Source organism: Pelophylax lessonae (assembly GCF_965119305.1).
Source record: "Pelophylax lessonae genome assembly, chromosome: 2".
NCBI classification, from domain to species: Eukaryota; Metazoa; Chordata; class Amphibia; order Anura; family Ranidae; genus Pelophylax; species Pelophylax lessonae.
The window spans coordinates 154,156,528-154,182,591 of record NC_138769.1 but is presented as its reverse complement, the minus strand read 5'-3'; the positions used below and the strand labels follow the sequence as shown (position 1 = coordinate 154,182,591).

Genomic DNA, 26,064 nt, shown 5'->3' with positions numbered 1-26,064 from the left:
AGCGACCAGCCTCGTGATACACAAATGAAGCAAAGCTTTCTACATAATTTGTGTGTTTATCAGTAGTGTCTCTTCTGCAGCCTTTTAAAACACATATGAAAGGCCTTTTCTCAAATGTAGGAGGCGGGATCGGACGTCATGCACTGCACAGAATAATAAGCAGAGCTCAGTGTAACTTGAGGCCAGGATGAAGAGAAAGAACACAACCCACTACACACCCATAGGGAAACACAGACAGCTGAAGCAGTTAATGACCTACCGTTGACTGGAGGAGAGGGGGCCTTCTCCGAAGAGGTCTGGTGTCAACATAACTAGTAGAAATTGACATGTGCAAATAGAGGAAGGCGACAGTGGAGAGACACGACACTTGGTGCTTTGGATTGAGGCAAGTACACACTAGGGAAGGATATGCTTTGTTCATTTTTCATTTCAGAGGTTTACAACCAATTTAGCAGACAAACATCCTCCCAAATGTGTAAAACTGAGGACAGAACGTTATGTAGAGAAAAGTGTCTGAGAATTTGGTGGACTTAGCGCTCCAGAACTTGTGGGTGGAGAAACTAAAAAAAATAGAGAAAATAATTTTACGGTAAGTTCTTACAAAAATTCGGAGTCCTCTGACAGTCGCCGCCCGATGGTACTTCACTAATGGGTAATGGCGCACTCTGCTTGAGCAGGCTAGGCAGATAGTTAATCAGGTTAATACAAAAAAAAAACTTTTGTACCTCAGCACGCCACTAGGGGGCCATCCCACAGCCATTACCAGAACCCAATCTGATATTACTTCGGTTTCGTAGCAAGCAGTACCAGAAGGCAACCACCCCCAGATCCAAAAACCAGAGGGGTGGGGGAGGCGACTGTCAGAGGACTCAGAAAATTATTTTACGGTAAGTTCTTACAAAAATTCTATTTTCTCTTACGTCTTCTGACAGTCGCCGCCCGATGGTATTAGCCTTCACTAATGGGACGTCCCAAAGCAGTGCAGGTATGAGGGGTGGGAAATCAACGCAACCAGATAAGAAGGTAACGCAAATAACCAGGCTAATAACAATCTGAGCCAACAGTAAAAAACTAACAAACCCAGAAAAAACACCCCAACAAGGAAAGACATTAAAAACAATGTCCCCTTAAACAACTGCCGCACTCAAAACTTTGCGGTCAAAAGAAGCATCCAAAGATGCCAAAACGTCAAGTTTGTAAAACTTTGTTAAAGTGTGCACTGACGACCATGTCGCAGTCTTGCACACCTGTGCCACAGACCCAAGAGGCACTAACGGCTCGAGTAGAATGAGCCTTTACCGGGAAAGGAGGAACCTGACCCTTGATGGAATAGGCCTGAACAATCACCTGTCTGATCCATTTAGAAATGGTAGCCGCGCAGACGGCCGATCCCTTCCGAGGTCCCTCAGGAAGAACAAATAGAGAATCAGACTGCCGAATCTACTCCGTGGTGGACAGGTAGACCTTGGCCGCCCGCCCGGATCACATCCAGAAAAAGCAAACTCCTTAGGATGCTTGGGCCGTGCGCATAGCAAAGGCAACACGATATCCACATTGAGGTGAAAGGAAGAAAGAACCGTGGGAAGAAAAGATTGACTCGGTCGCAGAACCACCTTATCTCTATGAAGTACTAGATAAGAAGAGCGGCAGGACAAGGCCGCCAATTCAGACACTCTGCAAGCCGACGTGATGACCACCAGAAAAGCAACTTTCTGTGACAACACAGACAGAGACATCCCCCTGATGTTCTCGAAGAGAGGTTTATTGTAACACTGACAAAAACTAAATTCAGGTCCCCTGGAAGCACGAGAGCTCCCCTCGGGGTGAGGAAAATGCAGCACCTCTTGAATGAAGGTGCGGACCAAAGAAAGCGACGCCAAAGGTTGTTGAAACAAGACGGCCAAGGCCGACAATGGACCCTTGGCCTTAGTCAGCACCAGATGCTGATTCAGAAAAAAAAATATATAAGAAAGCCAAGACGCTAGGTCTTAGCAGGGAAAGACCTAAAGCTCTGCTCCTGAAGCTAGGCAGCTTGAAACTGAAGTAATATCAGATTGGGTTCTGGTAATGGCTGTGGGATGGCCCCTTAGTGGCATGCTGAGGTACAAACGTTTTTTTGATAATTATCTGCCTAGCCTGCTCCTGCATAGTATGCCATTACCCATTAGTGAAGGCTAATACCATCGGGCGGCGACTGTCAGAGGACGTAAGAGAAAAGGTATTTTCTAAATGATAGAAAGGGAACAAACCTTTTGCAATTTGTTCCTTAGTTTTTTTGTGCAGAAGATGGGTGCTCTCACCTCCAGTTGCATCCTTCATAAGGATATCCAGAGCTGACCTGAAGAGATGTTGTCAATTGAATACCATGCGGATCATGCTTTTTAGACACAGTATCTGCAGTCAACTTTTTAGCCAAAGTATCCTCCTAATGTGTATTGATAAGAGACCCATGCAAAATGAGACAGGAACCCTTCAGCAGCTGTCACAACTGTAGCCTAAAGTAGCAATTATTTGCTCCATGAATTCTATGACCAAGGGACAAACCCCAGCAGCAGATTCATTAAGGGACTTTGACCAGCCATCCAGTGTTTACCAAAGTAAGGTCACAGCTAAAATAGGATGCAAAGCAGGGACCACCAGCAGGAACAAAGCTCAAGAGGTGCTTTTAACCACTTAAGCCCCGGAAGATTTTACCCCCTTCCTGACCAGGGGGTATTTTGCGATTCGGCACTGCGTGACTTTAACGGACAATTGCGCGGTCGTGCGACGCTGTACCTAAACGAATTTGGCGTCCTTTTTTTCCCACAAACAGAGCTTTCTTTTGGCGGTATTTGATCACCTGTGCGATTTTTTGATCACGCGCTATAAACAAAAAAAGAGCGTAAATTTTGCAAAAATAGCAACATTTTTCCCTTTTTTTTTATATGAAATTCCCCCAAAAATAAATGTAAAAATCTAAATTTTTTAATATTTTCGGCCAATTTGTTTTATGCTACCTATGTTTGGTAAAAAAAAAAAAATCGCAAAAAGCGTATTTTGATTGGTTTGCGCAAAAGTTATTGCGTTTACTAACAAAGGGAAAGATTTTTGTCATTTTTGTTGTTTTTTTTTTAACGCGTAATGGCGGCGATCTGCGATTTTTTTTGCGGTACTGCGACAATGCGGCGGACAGATCGGACCCTTGACTGACATTTTTGACACTTTTGGGGTTACCAGTGACATTTCTACAGTAATCAGTGCTATATATATGCACTGTTACTGTAAAAATACACTGGTAGTGAAGGGGTTAACTTTATTTGAGAGGGAGGGGCTGTGTGTGTCCCTAGGGGCGTGCTTCTAACTGTGATTGGCTGGGGCTTCAACTGTATGCAGAGTGATCAATGGATCTACATAGTAAATCCATGTGATCATCTCTCATACAGAGAGGAGAATGACAGGCAGCTTGTTTACACAAGCTGCCTGACTTTCTCCCTCTCCCCCGCCGATCGCAGAGTGGCCGGCGGCGATCGGGTCCGCCAGTCACACGCGCGGGGGGGGGGGGGGGGTCCGTGACCACGCGGGAGCGGGAGCGCGCCTCCGGCGGCGCGCGCTCGCTCCCTAAACCCTCACAGGCGAGCGACGTAGACCTACGTCACTTTGCCTGTGAGGGGCTGACCGCCCACGTAGATAGTCGTGCGGCGGTCGGCAAGTGGTTAACACTTTATTAGTTGGGTCCTTCAAGAAAGGAGCATCCTACCTCAGTATGGTGGTCACATGGTTAAAGCGGAACTACACTGCATCTGAGCACCACAAAGGCCAAAACGCTATGTAATTTATTTCTAATATCCAAAGCAAACTCACCCATTCACGTCTTCATACTTTATTTTGCTGAGAAAACATTTTGGAAGACAACCCCTCAGTATTTCTTTTGTTGTGGCCACCCCGAATAAGGGCAATTAGTTCATGTAGCATTTACTTCCTGGAATCCATCTGTCCTTACCTTAGGCATGCAGGCAGAAGGATGTGCTTAGCTGAGAAAACCCCTCTTCCCATCCTGAACACTCCTGGGATGTAATGTATGCCATTTGCCTAGGCCTGGAAACCAGGAAGTAACTGAAGAAAGGTTTTAAACAAGTAAATAGGATAAAATAAGGTTCAGTTTTGATCGAGAGAGTGTTTTACCAAATCTACAGTGGGGCAGACTATTTATTTTTTTAAGCAAAGTCCTCCTAAAAACCAGTACAAGGTTAAAGAGCGCTCAGGGGGAGCAAGGTTCTTGTCAGGGTTTTCCCAATCTCCATAGCTCAAGCCTTGGAACAATGGATGAACCAGGAAGTTCTCTGTAGTCTTCAAGTGTTACTAAACCCACAACAGTAAAATCAGTCTGTATATGCAGTAAAGTTTGCTTGTTTTACTCACTGAGAAACTTAAGGGGTTAATCTGCCGCATTGCATAAAAAGGCTGTTTGATCCTGCTTCTCTCATCCTCCCCTTCTTTTATTGTCCCAAATCCATCTGCTGATAGCACAGTGCCCTAGGAGGCACTCTGCACATGCTGTTTGATGTGTATTGCTAGAGTGTTTTTTTTTTTTTGGGAGGTGCATGTGATCAGCACAGAGCCAATTAGTACTGTCCAAGCAGATGGTCAGGGGTTATGCAGCCTCATAGGACAGTCAAAGGATAATGGAAACTCCTACTACAAGCTTTAACCAGTGCTCGGACACTGATAGAAGTCACAAGACTGCTATATAGTGCTGATGAGAAGATATTTAGCAGTTTATATTTTCTAAAATAATTGCATTTCCATGTTCTGTGTATTGTGGGAGACCAGATAAAGTATATGCAGGATCCTAGGTATAGTAGGTCTTTAAAGGATCAAAAACTGGGAAAGGAGTGATAGAAGCAACAGGTTGATCCTCAAGTTTCAGAGTGGTGTACGCCACATCAATAGACAAATAGGTTTAGTAATTTGGGAGTAATGGCAAGATTGCAAGTCCCTGGTGGCAAGGACTGAATCAGGACTGATTTAATTGAATTTATTATGGGACACATTTGTATGGGAATGTGAAAGTACTTGCAGTTGTGCTTTAGCATCAAATAACATACATATTCGCTCGCAAGATCTTATTATTTAGGGACGGAATCGGTGTTTCAGCAGCTGATGGCTTAGAGGCCATGGGCAGATCAGATACATATCAGATTCCAGTCTACAGACAACAGCCACATCAGGTGTGTGTTTGATAAGTATATTTCTTCTCATTTCTTCACTTGCAACACCTGTGCATCTCTACAGAGGATCTGTGCTTTGTTGGACTGCAATAAAATGGTTTATGCAAAAAAAAATTACACGTACAGTATATCTATTATCAACAGTAAAACTAGAAAACCAGAACATTCACTCAATTCACTACTAATATGGGCTTTGTATGCAACCCTGATGAGCAAACCTTTTTTGAAACTTTTTGTTTACAAGTTTAAATTCGTATTTTTTTTGCTAGAAAATTACATAGAATTCCCAAACATATTGTGAATGTTTAGAATATCAGCCAAAGAACTGGGGAGCAAGAGACCCTAGAGAATAAAATGGCGATCATGGCAATATTTTAGGTCACGTGGTATTTGCGCAGCGGTCTTTCAAACGCAACTGCTTTTGGAAAAAATTCACTTAAAAAAAAACGTAAAGTTAGCCCAATTTTCTTGTTTAACCACTTGCCGACTGCTCACAGTATATTTACTGCGGCAGTCAGCCCCTCACAGGCAGAGCGACGTAGGTCTACGTCGCTAGCCTGTGAGGCTCTGGGGAGCGAGCGTGCGCCACCGGAGGCGCGCTCCAGCTTGGTCACGGACCCCCCCGCGCGTGTGACCGGCGGACCCGATGTCCGCCGGTCACTCGCCGATCGTCGGGGGAGAAAGTCAGGCGGCTAGTGTAAACAAGCCGCCTGTCATTCTCCCCGGTGTAGAAACGATGATCACACGGTTCTACTATGTAGGACCGTTGATCATTGTTCCTACACCTCAAGCCACAGCCAATCACAGTTAGAATCACGCCCCTAGGGACACACACAGCCCCTCCCTCTCAAATAAAGTTAACCCCTTCACTACCAGTGTATTTTTACAGTAACAGTGCATATGTATAGCACTGATTACTGTAGAAATGTCACTGGTAACCCCAAAAGTGTCAAGGGTCCGTTCTGTCCGCCGCAATGTCACAGTACCGCAAAAAAAAACGCAGATCGCCGCCATTACGCGTTAAAAAAAAAAAAAAACAACAAAAATTACAGAAATCTTTCCCTTTGTTAGTAAACGCGATAACATTTTGCGCAAACCAATCAAAATACGCTTTTCGCGATTTTTTTTACCAAACATATGTAGCATAAAACAAATTGGCCGAAAATGTTAAAAAAATTTTGATTTTTACATTTTTTGGGGGGGAATTTCATATAAAAAAATGTGAAAAATATTGTTATTTTTGCAAAATTGTCGCTTTTTTTGTTTATAGCGCATGATCAAAATATCGCACAGGTGATCAAATACCACCAAAAGAAAGCTCTGTTTGTGGGAAAAAAAGGACGTCAAATTCGTTTAGGTACAGTGTCGCACGACCGTGCAATGGTCTGTTAAATTCACGCAGTGCCGAATCGCAAAATACCCCCTGGTCAGGAAGGGGGTAAAATCTTCCGGGGGTTAAGTGGTTAACCACTTAAGCCCCAGAAGATTTTTACCCCCTTTCTGACCAGGGCCTATTTTGCGATTCGGCACTGCGTGACTTTAACGGACAATTGCGCGGTCGTGCGACGCTGTACTCAAATGAAATCAACGTCCTTTTTTTCCCCACAAACAGCTTTCTTTTGGTGGTATTTGATCATGCGCTATAAACAAAAAAAGAGCGACAATTTTGCAAAAACAACAATATTTTTCAAATTTAATATGAAATTCCCAAAAATAAAATTGTAAAAAATCAAATTTTTTTAAAGATTTTAAGCCAATTTTTTTTCTGCTTCATATGTTTGGTAAAAAAAAAAAAAAACGCAATAAGCGTATTTTGATTGGTTTGCACAAAAGTTATTGTGTTTACTAACTAAGGGAAAGATTTTTGAAAATTTTTTTTTTTTTCTAACGAGTAATATTTTTGCGGGACTGCGACATTGCGGCCGACAGATCGGACACTTGACTGACATTTTTGACACTTTTGGGGGTACCAGTGACATTACTACAGTAATCAGTGCTATACATATGCACTGTTACTGTACAAATGACACTGGCAGGGAAGGGGTTAACTTTATTAGAGAAGGAGGTGTTAAGTGTGTCCCTAGGGGCGTGCTTACTGTTATTGGATGTGGCTTTTCATGTAACAGCAGAGATCTACGGTCCTACATAGCAGGACCATATGATCTCTGCTGTTACACAAGGGAGAATGACAGGCGGCTTTGTTTACATTAGCCGCCTGCCTTTCTCCCTCTGTAACGGACGATCGTGAGTGAGCGGAGGACATCGGGTCCTCCGCTCACACGCGCAGGGGGGTCCGTGAACGAGCGGGAGCTCGCCCCCGGCATCGCTCGCTCCCTAGAACCTCACAGGCTAGTGACGTACCCCTACGTCACTTTGCCTGTGAGGGGCTAACTGCCGCCGTAAATAGTCGTGCGGCAGTCGGCAAGTGGTTAATGTGAAAGATGAGGTTAGGCTGAGTGAATAGATACCCAACATGTCGTGCTTTAACCACTTAAGCCCCGGAGGATTCGGCTGCTAAAGGACCAGGGGTTTTTTTGCGATTTTTTACTGCGTGACTTTAACGGACAATTGCGCGGTCGTGCGACGCTGTACCTAAACGAATTTGACGTTCCTTTTTTTCCCACAAACAGAGCTTTCTTTTGGTGGTATTTGATCACCTGTGCGATTTTTTGATCACGCGCTATAAACAAAAAAAGAGCGCAAATTTTGCAAAAATAACAATATTTTTCACATTTTTTTATATGAAATTCCCCCAAAAAAAAAGTAAAAATCAAAATGTTTTAACATTTTTCGGCCAATTTGTTTTATGCTACCTATGTTTGGTAAAAAAAAAAAAAAAAATCGCAAAAAGCGTATTTTGATTGGTTTGCGCAAAAGTTATCGCGTTTACTAACAAAGGGAAAGATTTTTGTCATTTTTGGTGGTTTTTTTTTTTAACGCGTAATGGCGGCGATCTGCGATTTTTTTTTCGGTACTGCGACATTGCGGCGGACAGATCGGACCCTTGACTGACATTTTTGACACTTTTGGGGTTACCAGTGACATTACTGCAGTAATCAGTGCTATACATATGCACTGTTACTGCAAAAATGACACTGGCAGGGAAGGGGTTAACTTTATTGGACAGGGAGGGGTTAAGTGTGTCCTAGGGGCGTGATTCTAACTGTGTAGGGACATTCCTATTGGTGTAAAAGCAAAGATCAACCGTTCTACATAGTAGAACGGACAGATCTTCACTTTTACACAGGGAGAACTGACAGGCAGCTTGTTTACACAAGCTGCTCTGTCTTTCTCCCTTCACAGGAGCGATCGCAGTGTGACTGGCGGACATCGAGTCCGCCGGTCACACGCACTGACTTGCCTGTGAACGAGCCGCGGCGGGCGCGCGCCCGCCCGCCCGCGATAGGCTCGCAAGTCAGTGACAGGCGAGTGACGTACCGATACGTCACTCTGCCTGGCCGGGGCTGACCGCCGCAGTATATAGTCGTGCGGCGGTCGGCAACCGGTTAAAATTGCGCACGGTCATGGAATGACAAGCTACGGTACTTAAAAACCCCCATAGGTGATGCGTTAAAAATGTTAACAGATTACCAGTTTAGAGTTAGAGGAGGTCCAGTGCTAGAATTATTGCTCTCGCTCTAACAAATCGCAGCGATACCTCATGTGTGTGGTCTGAACACAGTTTACATATGCAGGCGCAATTAATGTATGTGTTCGCTTCTGCTTGCAAGCAGAAACATCCCTTGTAATGGAAATAAGCATGACAGGTTCTCTATATTGAAAGTCTGGGGTTAAAGAGCCAAGATCTCTTATTTACCTTTAAAAGTAAAATAAATAAATAAATAAATAAATTAAAAAAAATAAATAAAAAGTAATTTTGCCTTTAGGGGGAAAAAAAAAAAAACCCTTTAAAAAAAGGTAGAGGCGCGCAAGTGAGGTATGACTTTGCTCCAGTCCTCCAAGGGCACAAAGCAGAGTGGGGGCTATCTTGCCCTCACTCAGCTTCCTGTTCAGGCATCCGGATCCGCTCTGGGCTTACAGACAGGTCCGGTAAGCTCAGGGAAGACCAGGAAGTGTCGGGGGTGGGGGCTTAGTGGTGAATCTGCTCCTGGGACTACTTTTATCAGACGCAGAATCGCCCACAGTACAAAATAATACCGGGGTTATGACAGCTAGCTGCTGTCATAACAACTGTATTTAAAGTCAAAGTAATGATGTAAATGTACTGTGGGTGGTCAAAATGAATGAAAATAATTCTGGACGAGTCTACAACCTCTTATCACATGATTTTCTGCTGTACAACTTGCCTCTCTCTAGGCAATCACACAATCTGGCTCACACAACTGCAGGAACAGTAAATGGTGTCCCCAGAACACTCAATTATTGGCAACATGGCAAATTAGGTTGAGCTGCCTGTTTAATTACAGTAATGTCTGAATAAAAGAAAAAAAAAGAGCCTGGAGGCATTTCCCACTACAAGCATCACTAGGTTTAACTCTCAATCTTGACGGACTTGTAATGTTTGTAAGCATATATTAACAAAGAACATACATTTGTATATTGAAGGTGCTATTGCAGAGAAGGTCTCAGCTTTGCAAGATAAAAAAGTAACAGCAGGAACTGTATAACCCATATTAAAAGGGCACCTTTTAAGGCAGGGAGACTAGGCTAGGAGGCTAGAATATCAATTGCATGCCATCAATGCTCTACACTTAATTAAAAACAAAGAAGGCAAAAACAAAAATCGATGATCAAATGAAGTCCAGTATTGCCACTGGCAATCAGATGTCTAATCTGGGCTGCAAATGAACACTACCATTAACGATAAGGGAATTTTTCCAGTTTACAATCTGTCATGTAATTTCCTCATATTTACATCAAAAGCAAAAATTATGCCCTCACTACACTATTTATACTGCCAAGTGGACAAAGTAAACCTGTCGCCATTATGATGAAAAAGAAACAGGAGGTTACCTTCAGTGAAAACTGCAAATTAACCACTTAAAGGACCAAGCTTAGTTCTGACAGATGTTGTTCACAAGTTAAAAATCAGTACTTTTTGCTAGAAAATTACTTAAAAACCCCCAAACATTATATATATTTATATATTTAAATATATATATATTTTAGAAAAGACTCTGGAGAATAAAATGTGGGTCGCAATATTTTTAGTCACACGGTATTTGCGCAGCAGTCTTGCAAACACAATTTTTTGGGGAAAAATACATTTTACTGCAAAAACTAAACCGTAAAGTTAGCCCAATTGTTTTGGATATTGTGAAAGATATCACGCTGAGTAAATAGATACCGAACATGTTACGGTTTAAAATTGTGTACACTCATGGAATGGCGACAAACTGCGGTACTTAAAAATCTCCATAGCCAATGCTTTAAATATTTTTAAAGTTACCAGCTTAGAGTTACAGAGCAGGTCTTTTTTTAGAATTATTGATCTTGCTGTGGCGATCGCGGCGATACCTCACAGGTGTAGCTGTAACACTGGTTTAATTTGCGGGCGTGACTAACGTATGCGTTTTCTTTTGTGTGCGAGTTCACAGCGACAGGGGCGCTTTCATTTTTTTTTAGAACCTGTTAAAAAAAAATAAAAAAATCTGATCTCTTTATGGAGGGATCTAAAGACTTCACTGCACTTCAAAGTATTGAAAATGCCAAAATCTGCATTTTTTGAATACTGACAGTTTTTTCAAAATCGGCATCATTAGCAGCCGAGTAAACCGGAAGTAACGTCGCTTGCGGGTTACTACATTGGGAACCCGATCAAAGCCCAATCAGGTTTTGTTCGGCACTGCAACCAGCCAACGTACGTACGAGCTGGTTGCTTGGGTATCCTGGTGGGACGGGAGACCCAGGCAGAGCCACGGAAGGTAGCAGGAGAGGATGGGGGGTTGGGGGACGTCCCCTCCTGCTCGCTGGGATAAGGGCCGAGCGGCTGCTGAGCAGCATCAGCTGTTATCTCCTGAAAGCCGACTACCGGCTCTATAAAACGATATCGGATTAATGCCTGCAGCTGTACAGGTGCATCAGTTTGTGGGAAGTGGTTAACATATGTCGTTTTAAGATTTAGGCAGTTGAATAGAAATACAAACTTTTCCTGTAAATGTTGAATTTGCAAATGATGGGCATTCCCGTTTCTCAGGAACAACATATTTCTGTGACATGCGATTTTTACTCAAGATAACCTCTGCTTATGCTTTGTTTTTATCATATGCCATTACTACCCTGCTATGCATCGGACTTCCTTTAAAATTGTGGTGTCAACAGTACTTATACGGCACCAGTATATATGAAAGGTGCATCACAATACTAGATGTCATCAACTGGTAAGACAAAGCAGGCCATAGTAACCAGATTGTAGATTCAATCAATTCAAAAACAAAAATCCAACTGGTCCAAAATTAATTGGATTTTCCACCAGGACTTTTTCAATGAAAACTATCACTTAGTGAAACCAATTTCTGAAAAATGCAATCTCTTCAGCGAAACATGCTATCAAGCAATCACACTGGTATGTGTACAGCCTGGAATAAAGCTGCAGAAAGTGGAAATTCTGTGTTATTACAAAGAAGCCGAGGTTAAACTTTATCATATGCAGTTCAACAGACAGCAACAGATGGGGGATTTACATTTCATGTGACTATTCCTTTAAGCTTACTGACATACAAAAAACACAATGTTCAGCATTTCACATCTAATAACATAAGACCCAAGTATAGAGCTTGTTGCAAAGAAGCAATCATTTCATTTTATTCATCACTAGATGCTTTAGTGCAGGGGTCTCAGATCTGTAGCCCTTTGTTTGTCTTTACGCGGCCCTTTGGGCAGTATTCCTTTCACTGGCACCATGATAGTAAAATAATTCTGGCACTGACACCAATAATGGGGCACCATTTCTCCCACTGGCCACAGCTTGGCACCCCTAAAGTTTGAAGGGCAGTAAACTGGCCCTTGGTTTTGAAAGTTTGAAGTCCCCTGCTCTAGTTAATCATTGGCTGGTCAGATCTCTGGTGTTGCTAAAAGTGAACATCTGCACAGTGAGCAATGGTGTGGCCAAGCCATGGAACAGAGGGGGAGGCATCTCGGATCTACAAGTCACTGGCAACAGATTCCATTAAGCATTTATACATGTTGGAGTGGGAAAAAGACCTCTCAGAGGTCTGGGAGCTGGAGGACAGGCACGGAGTTTATTTCCTGCTCTTCAGGGTATGCTTAATCACTTCATCACCTTGACTGAATTGAGCCTCAAGGTTATAAAATGAGATGGTGCTTAGTCCCATCTAGACTGGCTAAACTTTACCTGTCCTGCTCCCCCTTTGGTTTAGAGGTTGTGGTAGGTTCGGTACAATGTTTACATATCTGGTACTACTGTCCATGAAATAGAGGGTTCTGGAAAAAGATCTTCCAGCTGATTCTCAAGATCACTGGTTTCCAAGTCTCCAAGGAGAGACTAGCGTTACTCAAACTCTTGATAGAAATCGTGCCTAATCGTATGCAGAAGTGAATATCCTTTATCCTACTGGGTGCCAAAGTGACCATAACCTGAGCTTGGAAACCACCAATGGCATCTCCAACAGTAGCGAACACAATTTCTTCATTCAAATGGAAAAATCAGAGACGACCTTTGGAAGGAATGACGGACGAGGAAAAAAACCACCTTATCTCTGTGAACCATCAAGTAAGGTGAACAACAAGACAGTGCCACCATCTCCGACACCCCACGCAAAGAAGTAATAGCCACCAAAAATGCCACCTTCTGGGACAACATAAGAAGGGGAACCTCCCGAAGACTTTTGAAGAGAGGTTTCTGAAGAACTGACAGCACCAAATTGAGGTCCCACGGCGACAATGGAGACCGCACTGGAAGAGCCAAGTGTCGAACTCCCTGGATAAAAAAGGTACACACCAAGGAATGTGTGGCCAATGGACTTTGAAAAAAAACTGCTAAGGCCGAAACCGTGCCCTCTATGGTACCCAAAACCGTGCCCACAAACCTCTGTACCTTCCTGTTGAGACGAGAGGCTAACAGGTCCACCTCGGGAGTACCCCACTGGAGACACAACTGATGAAACACCTCCGGCTGAAGTGGCATTGTCCGACTGAATTCGTACCAGACAACCCCGAAGATCAACTGTCCAATGATCCAGACAAAGTCTGATCGCTCTGAGTTCCAGTACACTGATTGGCAGTTTGAACTCTTCCAGAGTCCAGACCCCCTGAGCACAATCTGTGCCGAGGACGCCGCCCCACCCAGACAGGCTGGCATCTGTGATGGCAATCGTCTAGTACAGGGGGAGAAAGCATTTTCCCTGTCGAAGTGCCAGAGAACAAAGCTACCAGATCAGGTACCCTCTCGTACCCCGGCTCAACAGGATCAACAGATTGTGTAGAGACTGGATTCTTGTCCCATTTCACAAGAATCTCTTTTTGCAGAGATCTCGTGTGGAACTGTGCAAAGGGAACCGCCTCGAAGATAGACACCATCAGGCCCAGCACCCGCATGCAAGCCTGGAGGGATGACCATCTGCTGGCTAACAGAAGCTTGATAGCCTCCTGCAATTTCTGGAGTTTTTCTCAGAGGAAGAAACACTCTGGGTCTGACTCAGGACTCGGCATCAGCCAGATAGTCCAGTCTTGTGGAGGGAACCAGCGCAGACTTCTGGATGTTCAGAATCCAACCGAACTCCCTCAGCGTTCGCAGGAAAAATCTCGTAATTTCCAAGTTGTCCATCAGAGCAGTCAGAGACACTGCTCGCAGAAGAAGATCGTCCAGGTACCCCAGTACCGCGATCCCCCACTGACTCAACAATGCTAGTACTGGGGCCAACACTTATGTGAAGACCCGAGAAGCAAAGGCGAGACCAAAGGGTAACACCACAAACTGATAATGCTCCTCGCCCACAGCAAAGCAGAAGAAGCGCTGGTGACTGGCACATATTGGAATGTGAAGGTAGGAGTCCTTGATGTCAATAGAAGTGAGAAAATCCCCGATGTAGGGGCACCACTACTGTGCGAATGGACTCCATTTGGAACTTCTGTACCCGCACAAAGCAGTTTAGCGCCTTGAGGTCCAGATTTGGATGTACCTTGCCTTCCTTCCTGGTAACTGTAAACAGGTTTGAGTAAAACCCCAGAAAAACGTCTTGAGGAAAGAAATGGCCTCTTATGAGCCGAGAAGAATGGTCTCCCATCTACAACAGGGCTCCTTGCCCTTGGAAGCCTGCGGAAAAAGAGTAGAGTACTCTCTCCCCCCTGTGAGGCCCTTAATGATGTCATCCACCAAGGATGCTCCAAAAAGGCGATCTCCCACGAATGGGAGATCAGATAAGGCCTGCTTAGAAGTTTGATCCGCAGACCAGCATTTCATTCAGGCAGATAATACGCCATAGGACCACTGCAGAGTTAGACAGCATGAAAATCTAGAGCCGCCTGCAAAGAGGCATCACAGACAAAACTGTAGCCCCTGGACTAATTGATCCACCAGCTCCGCAAAGGCAGGGGGAAGCTTCTCCCTCTCCAGGTCCCGGTGTAAAAACGTACCCACCTGGAGTTTGCGACACCAGGTCAATAATAAATACCGGCCTAAGTGCCGAACCAGCCACAGTGAACATATGGTGGGCCAGAGCCTCTTTAAAGTCCACCATCTCTCCTTGCTGCTGGACAGCCTTGGGAGATAGAGCCACAGGGTCAGGAATGGACCCCGAGTGATGACGTTACATTCACCCATCTTGTAAGTTTTTTATTCTCCGTGTTCACATAAAGGTATTACAAGCTGCACTTAGAGGTGCCTTCTTATCTATCTGAATCTTTAAAGGCCAGGGACTCCTCAACCAAAAGGAAGGTGGCTTTATTTAACCTGGAAACCGGCAAGTCTTCTACAGGTGGAATCGTCCACTTTTAAAGCAGGGAATCCTCATAAGGATACCGCATCGCAAAATGTTTAGAGACCCCAAAAGTGTGTTTTGGGCAACCCCACTGTTTAGTGACAATATTATCAAAGTAAGCGGGAAAGGGGAACACCATGGAGGGCCTGTGGGTGCCAAAAGGTACCGGTGCCCCCGATGCAGCACTCTGCCGCATCGCCATTTTTAAAGTTTCACGCACTGGCACAATCAGCACATCCACCGGCGCCTTTTCATGCATGGCTAGAGGAGCAAAGGAATCATCCTCACTATCTGAGCACGCAGGGTGCGTGGACGGAGACCCAGAAGCGTAACTTCTGGGACAAATGAAGCAGGCGAAAGCAGGGGATGCTTTTTGCTAGCCCGCTTTCCCAGGACCAAATCCACCTCAACACTAAGGACTCCAGGACCGCTGTCAGTGCAGTCAGGGATTGTTGGACAGCCTCCGAGTAGGGAATCATGTGGGGAAATGTTCTCCAGGGACTCCATTAGAGAAGAGGGGGACCCACAAAAAAAAAAAAAAGTACATCACTGCTAGGGACACCCCCACCATGCTGGCGGCACCACAGGGTCTAGCACAGAACACTACCACTGCTATAGCAGAGAGAGGGAGAGAAAACCCCACAAAGACTCAACACCACAGATCAGGCACATACAGCACCAGGCAAACTACACACCATGCAGCGATCAGAAAAGAAAGATCCAGGATTCAGCACTAAGGGATAGGGAGGGGCTCCCATCACCAAAATCACCACACATAGCTTCAAAAACATGGCCACCGCTATTTTCAATGAGAAAACCACCAGAAAATGGCAACTGATCTGCAGCACAAAAGACCACAAGAAAATGGTGGTGGCACGCGGCTCCCAGGGGGGACCCCAGGAGCATGGAACACAATTTTCAGTAGAAAGGGGAGCCCTCACCAGGTACAACCCCCATCAACAGCTCGACACCTCAGATAGACCTAAAAGGTATGGCCACCCCATGGAAGGGAGGGTGTGGGCAGATTGGGGGGGGGGGGCACTGCATGGGAAGGAGGGGAACCCGGGGGTCCGACTGTCCCAGGGATGGGGCCCACGTCCACCCCAAAAAAAACTCCAAGGTTAGAGAGGGGGGGGGGGGGGGACAGCTACTTACTATACCAGGAACAGGGCGGGCACCGCTCCTGACAGACCACTGCTCCATCAGAATAGGTGGGCTGTCGGTCAGGAGGAACACTGCAACTCAGGCTGAAGCCACGTCGTATGCGCCCTCGTGAGACGCTTAACTCGCATAGGCCAGCCTCTGACCAGTGGGGCTATGTTGCGGCCCACCTAGCGTGGAGCGGAGGTCAGCGCGCGTTTGCTGGCCAGACTGGGGGGACCCTCTGGATCTAAATTATCCAGTCCGTCACCCAGTCCGGCAGTTGACAGTAGATTCTCACAGAAACAAAAACAAAGATAGGAAAAAAATTCCATTTAAAAAGGAAAAAAATTGCCAGGACCAGACATCCCAGCAAGGAACTGGGTCCTTACTCCTGACTGGGCAGAAAAAAAACAGTGTCTATAGCTGAGAGTGGGAGTATACCCCTGGGACTGCCCCATAGGCGTAGTCAAGCTTTTTCCTGCCTAGTGTCCTACTCCTGTAGGAGGCAGTATAACCTAGTGGTCAAGACAAGGAGCTGTATCCGTCAATGAACGAAAGAGAAGAGGATTTTTATAGTTTGCAAAAAAATTAAGTTACACCTAAAACACAAAATTCTCCCCACCTCCACATATATGCACGTAAGAACGTTAACACATGCATCAGGGGTGCCTATGCATTAAAACGTTGATTGAGAGCAATAATTCTAGCACCAGAACTCTTTAGTTACACTTAAGTGTTTTTTGCGGTAATATCGTGTGACATAAAAAATTAGAACTACTATTTTATTCTCTAGGATGTCTGCTTTCAGAAAATATATGTTTGGGGGTTTATCATCATCTTCAGGGCAAAAATGATTTTTTAATTGTGTGCAAAAAATTGCAAACAGCTCTGGCAGCGAAAAGGTTAAACCACTAATACCCAAGAAGCTTCTGAGTACAAACAAATCGGAAAAATTTTTATATTCAGCCTCAGCTTTGTAATTCAAATGCAACAGAAACTCAGACAAGCACCAATTAATTTCAAGATCTGGAGCACAGAGCCAAAATACTAGTCACTGCTATGTAGACAAGCCAACTGTGGTAGTTCATATAATCCCACCTAAACAGCTTTCTTTCTAAAATTATTGGAGTAGGTGGTACTTCACATGAACGTAATTAAAATAAATCTTGGACGTCAAGATAAAAACAACTAGGTAAATCTGACACACATATTTGTAACTTGCAGCAAGTTGGAACATTAGGCTCAACCCACACATGTACCAGGAACATGAAGCTGGAACGCTATGCTGTTAGGTGGCCCTTCTTGGAATTAATTTGTATGGGGCGTTTAACCATTTTGAGATACAAGGACATTACACGTTTAAAGTCATGCACAACATTACTCATTCTAATGAGCAGGCCCCAAAGAAGAATGGATGTTGCCAAATCAAATAAATCCATTATGAATTATAGATTTTTTAAACAGCCTTTGTTAAATAAATATTTAAGTAGGGATTTTTGTTTTATTCTGTCATATCCAAAGCAGTGGCAGAAAGGGTTATGAGATGTACATGTATTCCTATATGTTCCACTCGACAGGAAAAAAAAAAAAAAAAAAAAGTATCTTTGGTATATGTGATTACACAGCAGGTATGGAATGATTCATGTGTTGTACTTGCATTTTTCTAAATACATTTTATGACAAATAAAATACTAGTTTTAAGAAAAAACTCCATGCCTACACTCCCATTATGGTATATTTGCAAGCAAAGCAGAAGCCAATGAACAATTGGATATTAAATGCAGCATTTCTAGGACTCGCTTTCCATAACTTCCTGTAAGTGTGGTGGCTGCTGTGCCTCCCGATTTCCCGGGGCACCAGTTGTGCAACTTCTTCATTGCAGATTATTTCTAACAGCTGCAGCATTATATCAGACGGACCTGGGTGTCTCAGACTCCTATGTCTGTTCCACCCACTCACACTGCCTAACTTGAATAACAGGCCAGGAGAATCCTGGTCTGTCCAACCCACAATGATTGACAATGGATGGGGAGGGTGGGGGATTCCTGGGCTGTCACGCCTTTTCCAACTTGAATGAAATGATTGGCAGGTCATGTAAAGGGCAGTGTGCATGAGGGATGTGGAAGTAGCCAAAAGACTGACAGGCTAACTTCAAAATTGGCTACAAACACACCAAAATTTCATACACAGCACCAGCTACAATTACCATTGCATGATGGAAAGACTGTATTTTGTTCAAGCATAACAGTGAGAGCAAGTGACCTCTCCTCCTAAAGTCCAGGCATTCTTGCTTTTTTTGCTTTCAAAGTAATGTCATGGACTTTAAAAAGGTAATTTCCTCTGAAAATTGAAAGTTTTTTAAAAAAAATAAATAAAACTAAATTTTTTCACACACACACACACACACATATTTATTTCACAAGAATGTGATAACACTTCAGGCCTACATCTGATGGTGTACACCTAGTGCTCAAACCCCAATGCTGCTCTCCTAAAGCGGAGAAACTCAAGCATTTAAAAAATAAACTCCCCCAGCTTTAGGCAATGCCATAATTGCTGCAGTTGGAAATCTGCCACATTTCGGGTGCCATGCTCCCTTCTTCAGTGCTTGTACCTTCTCATGTTTGTGAGTGTTTTTGGCTCCTGTATTTAACATTTGGTGGTGGTAATGCATTAGCTGTTTGCACCCCCCTGTGTCTTTTTACATATATACATTCACATTTGTAATGTGTATAGGCACAGAATGCATGGGTCAAAGTTAGAAGGCAGCTTGGAGGCTAGAACGAAAGAGGTTGGAAAGGTAAAGAACAAGTTACAGCCAGCCCCTCTGTTCTTTTAATCTACCCAACACTGTGTAATTGCTTTTTTAAAAAGATGCCTGTAAATACCTTATCTTCGCTCTTTTATGACCGGTCACGTGAGCTTCAGTTCTTCTATTCCCGCCGATATACAGGCTGCAGAGGGAGGGGCCGAGTTCCCCATGTGACGTCAGCCAGGAGGGTCACATGAACGATGTGACCAGCCAGAAAAGATAAAAGGTATTTGCAGGCTTCGTTTTACAAAAACCATTACACAGTGGAGGAGAGATTAGTATAACAGAGGCGCTGGCGGTGTTGAGGGGGGAAAAGACACAGGAGCTGACAGGCAGAGAAGGGAGACAGGAGCGCTGCGGATGGCAGAGGCACGTAAACTGACCATAGTAATCAGGGACCATCAGCCATGATTATTGTGTTCAGCACAAAGAAACAGGCAGGATCAGCCTGTTTTTTTTTTTTTTTTTACAGCTTGGAAAGGGGCAGATTAGACAGCACAAGCACTGTGCTGTTTAATCTGCTAATAGGGAACAGGGGCGCTTTTTTTTTTTTTTTCTTTTTTTAAGCAATACAACTTTAAGATTTCCTAATGTGATCATAAATGCTTTATTAAATAATGTGATCATAAATGCTTTATTAAATATTAAATAAAAAGGTTTATACTTAAGTGCTCTGTGCAATTAAATTGCATAGAGCAGCCCCGATACTCCGCTGCTCGGGTGCCCGGTCAGCGCTCCTGGCTCCTCCTCTCCAGCAAGTGCTCCCATAGAAAGAAGTATTCTATGGGGGCACTCGTGCAGGCTTGCTCCCAAGCCTTGCTGTCTGCATCTATAGACCCGTCGCTGGGTTTGACTAACAGCAGGAGGAGCAAAAAGCACCCGCTGCCTCAACAGAGCAAGTGGCCCAGGAAGTGAGGGGAGAGAAGAGCTGCAGACATGCACAGTATGTAAAATATGGGGCGTTGGGGGATACTGACACCTAAACACTTGCCTTGATGCAAGGAATGCATTAAGGTAAAAAATATTTAGGTTTTAAACCCACTTTAAGATGGACACAATGTTCCAAAACAAGGGCCTAAAAGGGTCAAAAGATTGCAAAAGGACATGACCATGTTCCACTTTCTCCAAGAAAAGTTAAAATGTGGATATAGCTCTGCATTCTAGCAATCATTATGATGTGTGGTTTTCACTCAAGATAAAGGTAACCTCTGGTTCATGCAATTTACATCATATGCTTCTCCTAAATTGCAGAGACTTCGGAATGTTTACTCTGAAGTTCATACTTACATTGTACGTTTCCAACTTCACCCGAATTCTAAAGGTGTATGAGCGGAAATTGGCATTCTGAAACACCTCCTCGAAAGCTTGTTCATTCTGCACAGACAACACAGAAATGTTCAGAGGGAGCAACACCAAGCATCTGTCAGGAGAGACTGACTCCCCCCATCCAATAACTTCCACCTTTAAATTTGTCAAAATAGCTCAGCAGTCATCAGGAAAGTCCTTTGGTCTTTTCCCTAAGAGAATTTATTCAAAGAATGTGTTCGCTCTAAGAGTGGACACCCACAGACTACATTTAAATAAAAAGTACTTTTCCTCTACTCTAGAGCGACAAGAGAATCATAACATTCGTAAAGATAGAGACAAAAATGTGAGATGGTCAAAATATGTGTAAAAGCTTCTCAACATCAGTCTGCTAGGTCAAAATATGTGTAAAAGCTTCTCAACATCAGTCTGCTAGGTCAAAATATGTGTAAAAGCTTCTCAACATCAGTCTGCTAGAACAGGAGAGAGCTGCAAACCATTTACACCATTTAAATGCTGGCATTCAAAACCAGTGAAAGACTGTGGGCAACACACACACAATGCAAATAATAAGTATTCTTTTAACATCTATAAACTGACAATTGCTAACAAGAATGAACATAATATGTCATGAATAAGCGATGCCAGAGGGATTGACTCTGTCATTACAGAGGCTTCCTGAACTTCAGCTTATGTAAAAATTCCCTTCAACAATGAAAGTTTACTGGGAATATTTATTTGCAAATTAATATGTGCAACAAAAACCTTAGTTTCAATACAAACTGTTGAAACCTTGTAGAATAGTTTTTGCTGGTAAGTTATTTTTTTTTTTCTGTGAACTGCCCCGTTATCATAAATGTACTGTAAAATGCTAGTTTAGAGTTTTGTTTATGTATTTAACACCACAGAGCTGCTGCACCAAGTTTTGGAAGGATTCTATGTTGTCGAAATCCATCCAGATGCCTGACAGTTGGCTCTGCTTCTCAGGATGTGGCAAAAAGATGAAGCTCCCATAACAGCTGAGGGGGCAGAGCTGCTCTGAGAAGACGGAGAGCTGAGCGATCAGCAGTCATGCGATCGCTCAGTTCTCAGGCTTGGAGTGGAGGATAGCTGCAAGATCAGACCAATGCAGCAGCATGGAGGGGAGTATGTATGCATGCTTTTATATACCCCATACATCTCCTTTAAAAGGTATATAGCTATTGCCTATATATTCTCTAGTAAAAGTTGCTGGATCTCAAACTAGTCATCAGAACATCACTAGTGGTGCACATACCTAATGAACTCCCAACTAATTGGATTTAAAGCTTAACAGTGCTCTGTTCAAAAGTGACTTATGAATTTATCAGTACCCTGCTAGGAATTATAAAAACAGACACGCTTTTAGGCAAAGCTACACATGAAATGGTCTGTATTGTTAATGTTAACAGCAATCAATTTGTTGCAATCTTGAAATATATTGTGCATTCTTATACCAGCCAGGACACTCATGTAAAGCCTTGGGGGCTTCCTGGGCGAGCAGGGACCTGCATCTTAAGCATAGCTAATAAAAGTGCAGGTATGTTCGGTTCAAACAGGTTTTTACACTCCCATACAAAATTATGTGAATGCAAAACCCTCTAAGCAGGTCAAACGCACCTGTAAAGAACATTCTTCAAAGTATCCCAAACTGATGCGATTACTACAAACCCAAAGCCTGTCAACACAGGCCATTCTCCTTTTACTCATTGTTGGGGATCTTTTGGGAAACAAGGTCTATAGAGTGGACTGTGTTGTAATACAAGGCATTCTTCATAAAACCTAAGAAAAACCCATACCTTGTCCTTGAGTTCCCCCAAGTACATGGCATTCTGGCCAAGAATTGATTCAGCTGCTTCCTGGAAGCATGTAATCCACTGATTCTCCCCAAAGTCTGCAACGTTTGCCTGCAACAGAGAATGAAGTCATTAGAACATTTCTGGTTATAATAAAACCGCTTTTTTGCTTAAACCTGCTTGGTTTGGAACGAAATGGAGAAATGCATATACATCTATTGCAGTCATTTGAAAATGCTACCTGGCTACAAAAAAATGGGGCATATTTATAAAGCAGTGAATAGCTTTCACCAAACAAACATTCACAGGTTGTGAATCGATCACCCATTTAAAAACGCACGTGAATGTCAGATTTAAAGCTTTATAAATACACCTATGAGTTGCTAATATGCAACAAGTATGCAGAAAAGGAATTTATGAAGATACCAGATTTCTAGATCTGCACACTAAAACCTCGTACACATGATTAGTACATAGGACGAATGAACGTCATTTTTTATTTTGCATTCTAGTCTCATATCGAAAATGAAGAGGTACTAAATTTATGAAAATTCTCGTACAACAGAATACAACTTCAGAAGGGATGTAATGAATGTCATTCTGTCGTTTGAGCATGCGTTGTCCTTGTTTTCTGATTTGTTTGGGACGAATATTGTGCTGATAAAACAAAAATCATTCGTTCTGGTATCGTACGAGAAAAAGTTTTCATGTTTGTCCCTTCAGGTAATTTTTGGATGAACTGTCAGGATCGGCTTTCGAAAGCTGTGTACTAACAATCAGATTATCGGACGATCGCTCTGAAAGTGGTATTTTTCGTCCCATTTTCTGATCGTGTGTACTAAGCACTATTCTGGGCGAATGTAACAAAGTTCTAAAGCCAGTAGATTAACCTGAGAGCAAGCCATCTAGCAGTTTCAAGAAAGTTCAGCAAGGGCAACTCGCATCATTTTTCTCAATCCAGGCTTTCTTGTACAGCCCCAGCAACAGCTCTAGAGAAAATGTAATCCTGGATTTTTATAGTGTCACCCAAAACAAAATCCACCATTGCTACAAACAAATGTATTCTGGAGAAAAATTAAAATGACAAAACCTATAGTGTAAAAGTCTTGATCAGGTAGATAAAAGGAAACTGCTTGATTCAAAAAGTTCCCAGAGTTTACCCTCTGACAGACAATCACAGCAACCTGTCAGATGGATTTTTAAATATAGATCCTGACATCGCTGACTATTGAGAGAGCTGCAATTACAGGGCATAAGCCAGCCCTTACAGCCCAAAGCAGGTTCAAGAAAAAAGACGCTTAAGTTTTTGGTTGACAAAAGCCCAGAGCAGGGCAAGGAGGATCATGAGTCAAAACAAATAAACATCAATGGAACTGGTTTAAAAAATTCAGCAACAGTTTTTTAGATGTTCTACACCATCCTTTTGCCATTTGAGATGTTCAGGATTTTGACTGGCATTAAACAGCTTGATTATAAGTCGTCACAGCTGCTGAGGGCTGATGAATATAATGAGCCTGCGAGAAGAAAGAAGTGCCATCTCCCTACCGGGTCAGGGCCAACGAGTACTTGTATGGAAGTGGCGAGCCCACATGTGGAGAACTGGCAGGCTTTTGTAGGAGCTCGAATTATCATTGCACTTCCGACATATAAATTCATCTCACAGACGCAGGCAGAAATAGGCTTGGCTTTTGAAGCAGGCGCCACTAATGCAGTAGGTGCAGGGCATGGCTCCCGAGAAAAGACTAAACAAAGGCCCCAGGCCCCAAGTGCAATTTCATCTCTACAAAACATTTACTGTTCATTTATCTTCATAATGCTTGGCTAATCTCTGTCTTAAAAAAGAGTCATGCCAACCTATAAACAAGAACCGATAAGTAACCTCTTGGAAAGCCAATGGTATCAGCAAAAACAGCATAATTTAGCAAGAGAAAAAAAAAAAAAAAAATGAAGCGGTTAGAAATTATAGTGTTTGTGCATAGAACAAGCTGTTTGATAATTGAGCTTCACAAAGACACAGCACGGACATCTGTACTAATACAGAGCAAATTCAGTTTTGTGGTCTTTATACAAGTACAAAGACTTCTCAGAGGAAAAACTTGGCAGGAGATTTGAGCTTTATATCTCGGATTTTGGATCAATGACAGAGCGAGTGAGCCGTATTTAAACAAGATCGTTCAGCAGTTACTTTGCACTGGCATAAGAATGGAACTTTAGTTAAACTGCAAGTCCCAGAGCAGTTAAGGAGACTACACAAGCGTGTTACTTTTATTAGGAATGCTATGGAGGCCCTTTACCTATAATTTAGGTATTGCACTCAATGCTCAAAACATATGTTTGGTTAAGCTTCTACAAAATGTTTTTAAAGAGTAATGGAAATCTCAAACAAAATAGCTTTCAGAAACAGGTCAAATTTGTCTCCAGATGCAGCTGACCCCTTTGCAAACACACCACCAGTAAAAATAAGGAATCCTTCAGACTTATGAGCAACATCATTTTCATTTCAAATGACAGCTCAATGCAGAGGTGCAAAAGGAGCCAACAGATGAAAAGTGCTGTACTGGGGAACTTACCCACCACAAGACCAGATACTTTAACCCCACTTCCTGCCCAGGCCGGTTTTCAGCCCTGTCACTTGTTACAATTACCCTTTTTTTTTTTTTTTTTTTTAAGACAGAGCTTTCTTTTTGTGGTTGTTTAAAGCGGTAGTAAACTTGTTTCTGCAACTTTTACCTACAAGTAAGCTTACCTGTAGGTAAAATTAATATCTCCTAAATGTGCACAGTTTAGGAGATATTTCAGTGGACAGCAGCTTGTGATGTCAACAGCACATGTGCTCTGAAGAGACGGCATATTCATACTGTCCCTTCAGAGTTCTGTGCCACGGCCGTGCCTCCCACACGCATGCGCGGGAGTGACGTCACCACAGCTCGGCCATTCAAGCAGCCGGAGCCCGCAAACCCGGAGGGAAGACTGGGCGAAGATTGAAGCTCTGTCAGCAGTGACAAGGCACCATTAGAGGGCTTTGTTTTAGGGTAAGTGTCTCATATTGTACTAGTATGCAATGCATACTAGAACATTAGAACATTATCTTGCAGGGAGACTGACTTTATTTGTCAGCATTTACTACCACTTTAGCCACTTGCAAACCACCCACGTACATATACTGTGGCAGGGCGGCCACTCTGCACCAGATCATGTACCTAGTACACGATCACACACTTCTGGGTCTGGGGCATGCACGCCGCCGGCAACCCTCTTCCGCTGTCCCTCTAGACAGCGGTAGCCCAGCAGCAGGTACTGCGGACTTGATGTCCGCAGGCAACCGCTGATCACACAGGGCACAGGCAGAACGACAATCTGCCTATGTAAACAAGGCAGATTGTCATTTTGTGAGAAGGGAAGGCACAGATCCCGTGCTTCTGTTAAGCAGTAACATGGCTACTGCTACATCTCCAGGTATGGGAATACCACATGGAAGACTTTCACAGCCTAGGTGCATAGAGGAGCTCAAAATACAATGAGCACCTTTGGTCTCTCAAGGAGCATAAATTACGCATAAATTAGGCCAGGGCTCGACACATTCTAGATACTAGGTTGCCATGGCGATTAAAAAATTGCATTCTGGCGCCTGGGCTACCATCCTCTGTGCACTTATCTGTCTTGTGTAACATCATCCCACCGCATCGTCGTACACTTGAAAAATCTGTACACAGCCCTGGAAGCTGTATAGAAGCAAACTTTGCATTGCCCATTGGTTAGTGTGGTCATGGGACAGCATTGACCAATGAGAGTATGTTTTTTCTTCTAAGACAAAAGAGACTCATTGGTCATCTCATCACTGTTACATGACCACACTAACCAATGGCCAGGACCCCTTGCAAATG

The 26,064-nt window shown here is 43.4% G+C and overlaps 1 protein-coding gene across 1 annotated transcript in view; it reads right to left on the bottom strand.

Moving 5' to 3' along the window:
- RPA1 (replication protein A1) overlaps positions 1-26,064 on the bottom strand; it is a 165,039-nt gene that overhangs the window by 18,532 nt on the left and 120,443 nt on the right. Inside the window, exons 15-16 of the mRNA XM_082246769.1 lie at positions 22,184-22,291; positions 20,349-20,435 (exon numbers count right to left, since the gene is read on the bottom strand). Coding sequence (XP_082102895.1) covers positions 20,349-20,435; positions 22,184-22,291 — 195 coding nt within the window. The remainder of the gene's footprint in view (positions 1-20,348; positions 20,436-22,183; positions 22,292-26,064) is intronic.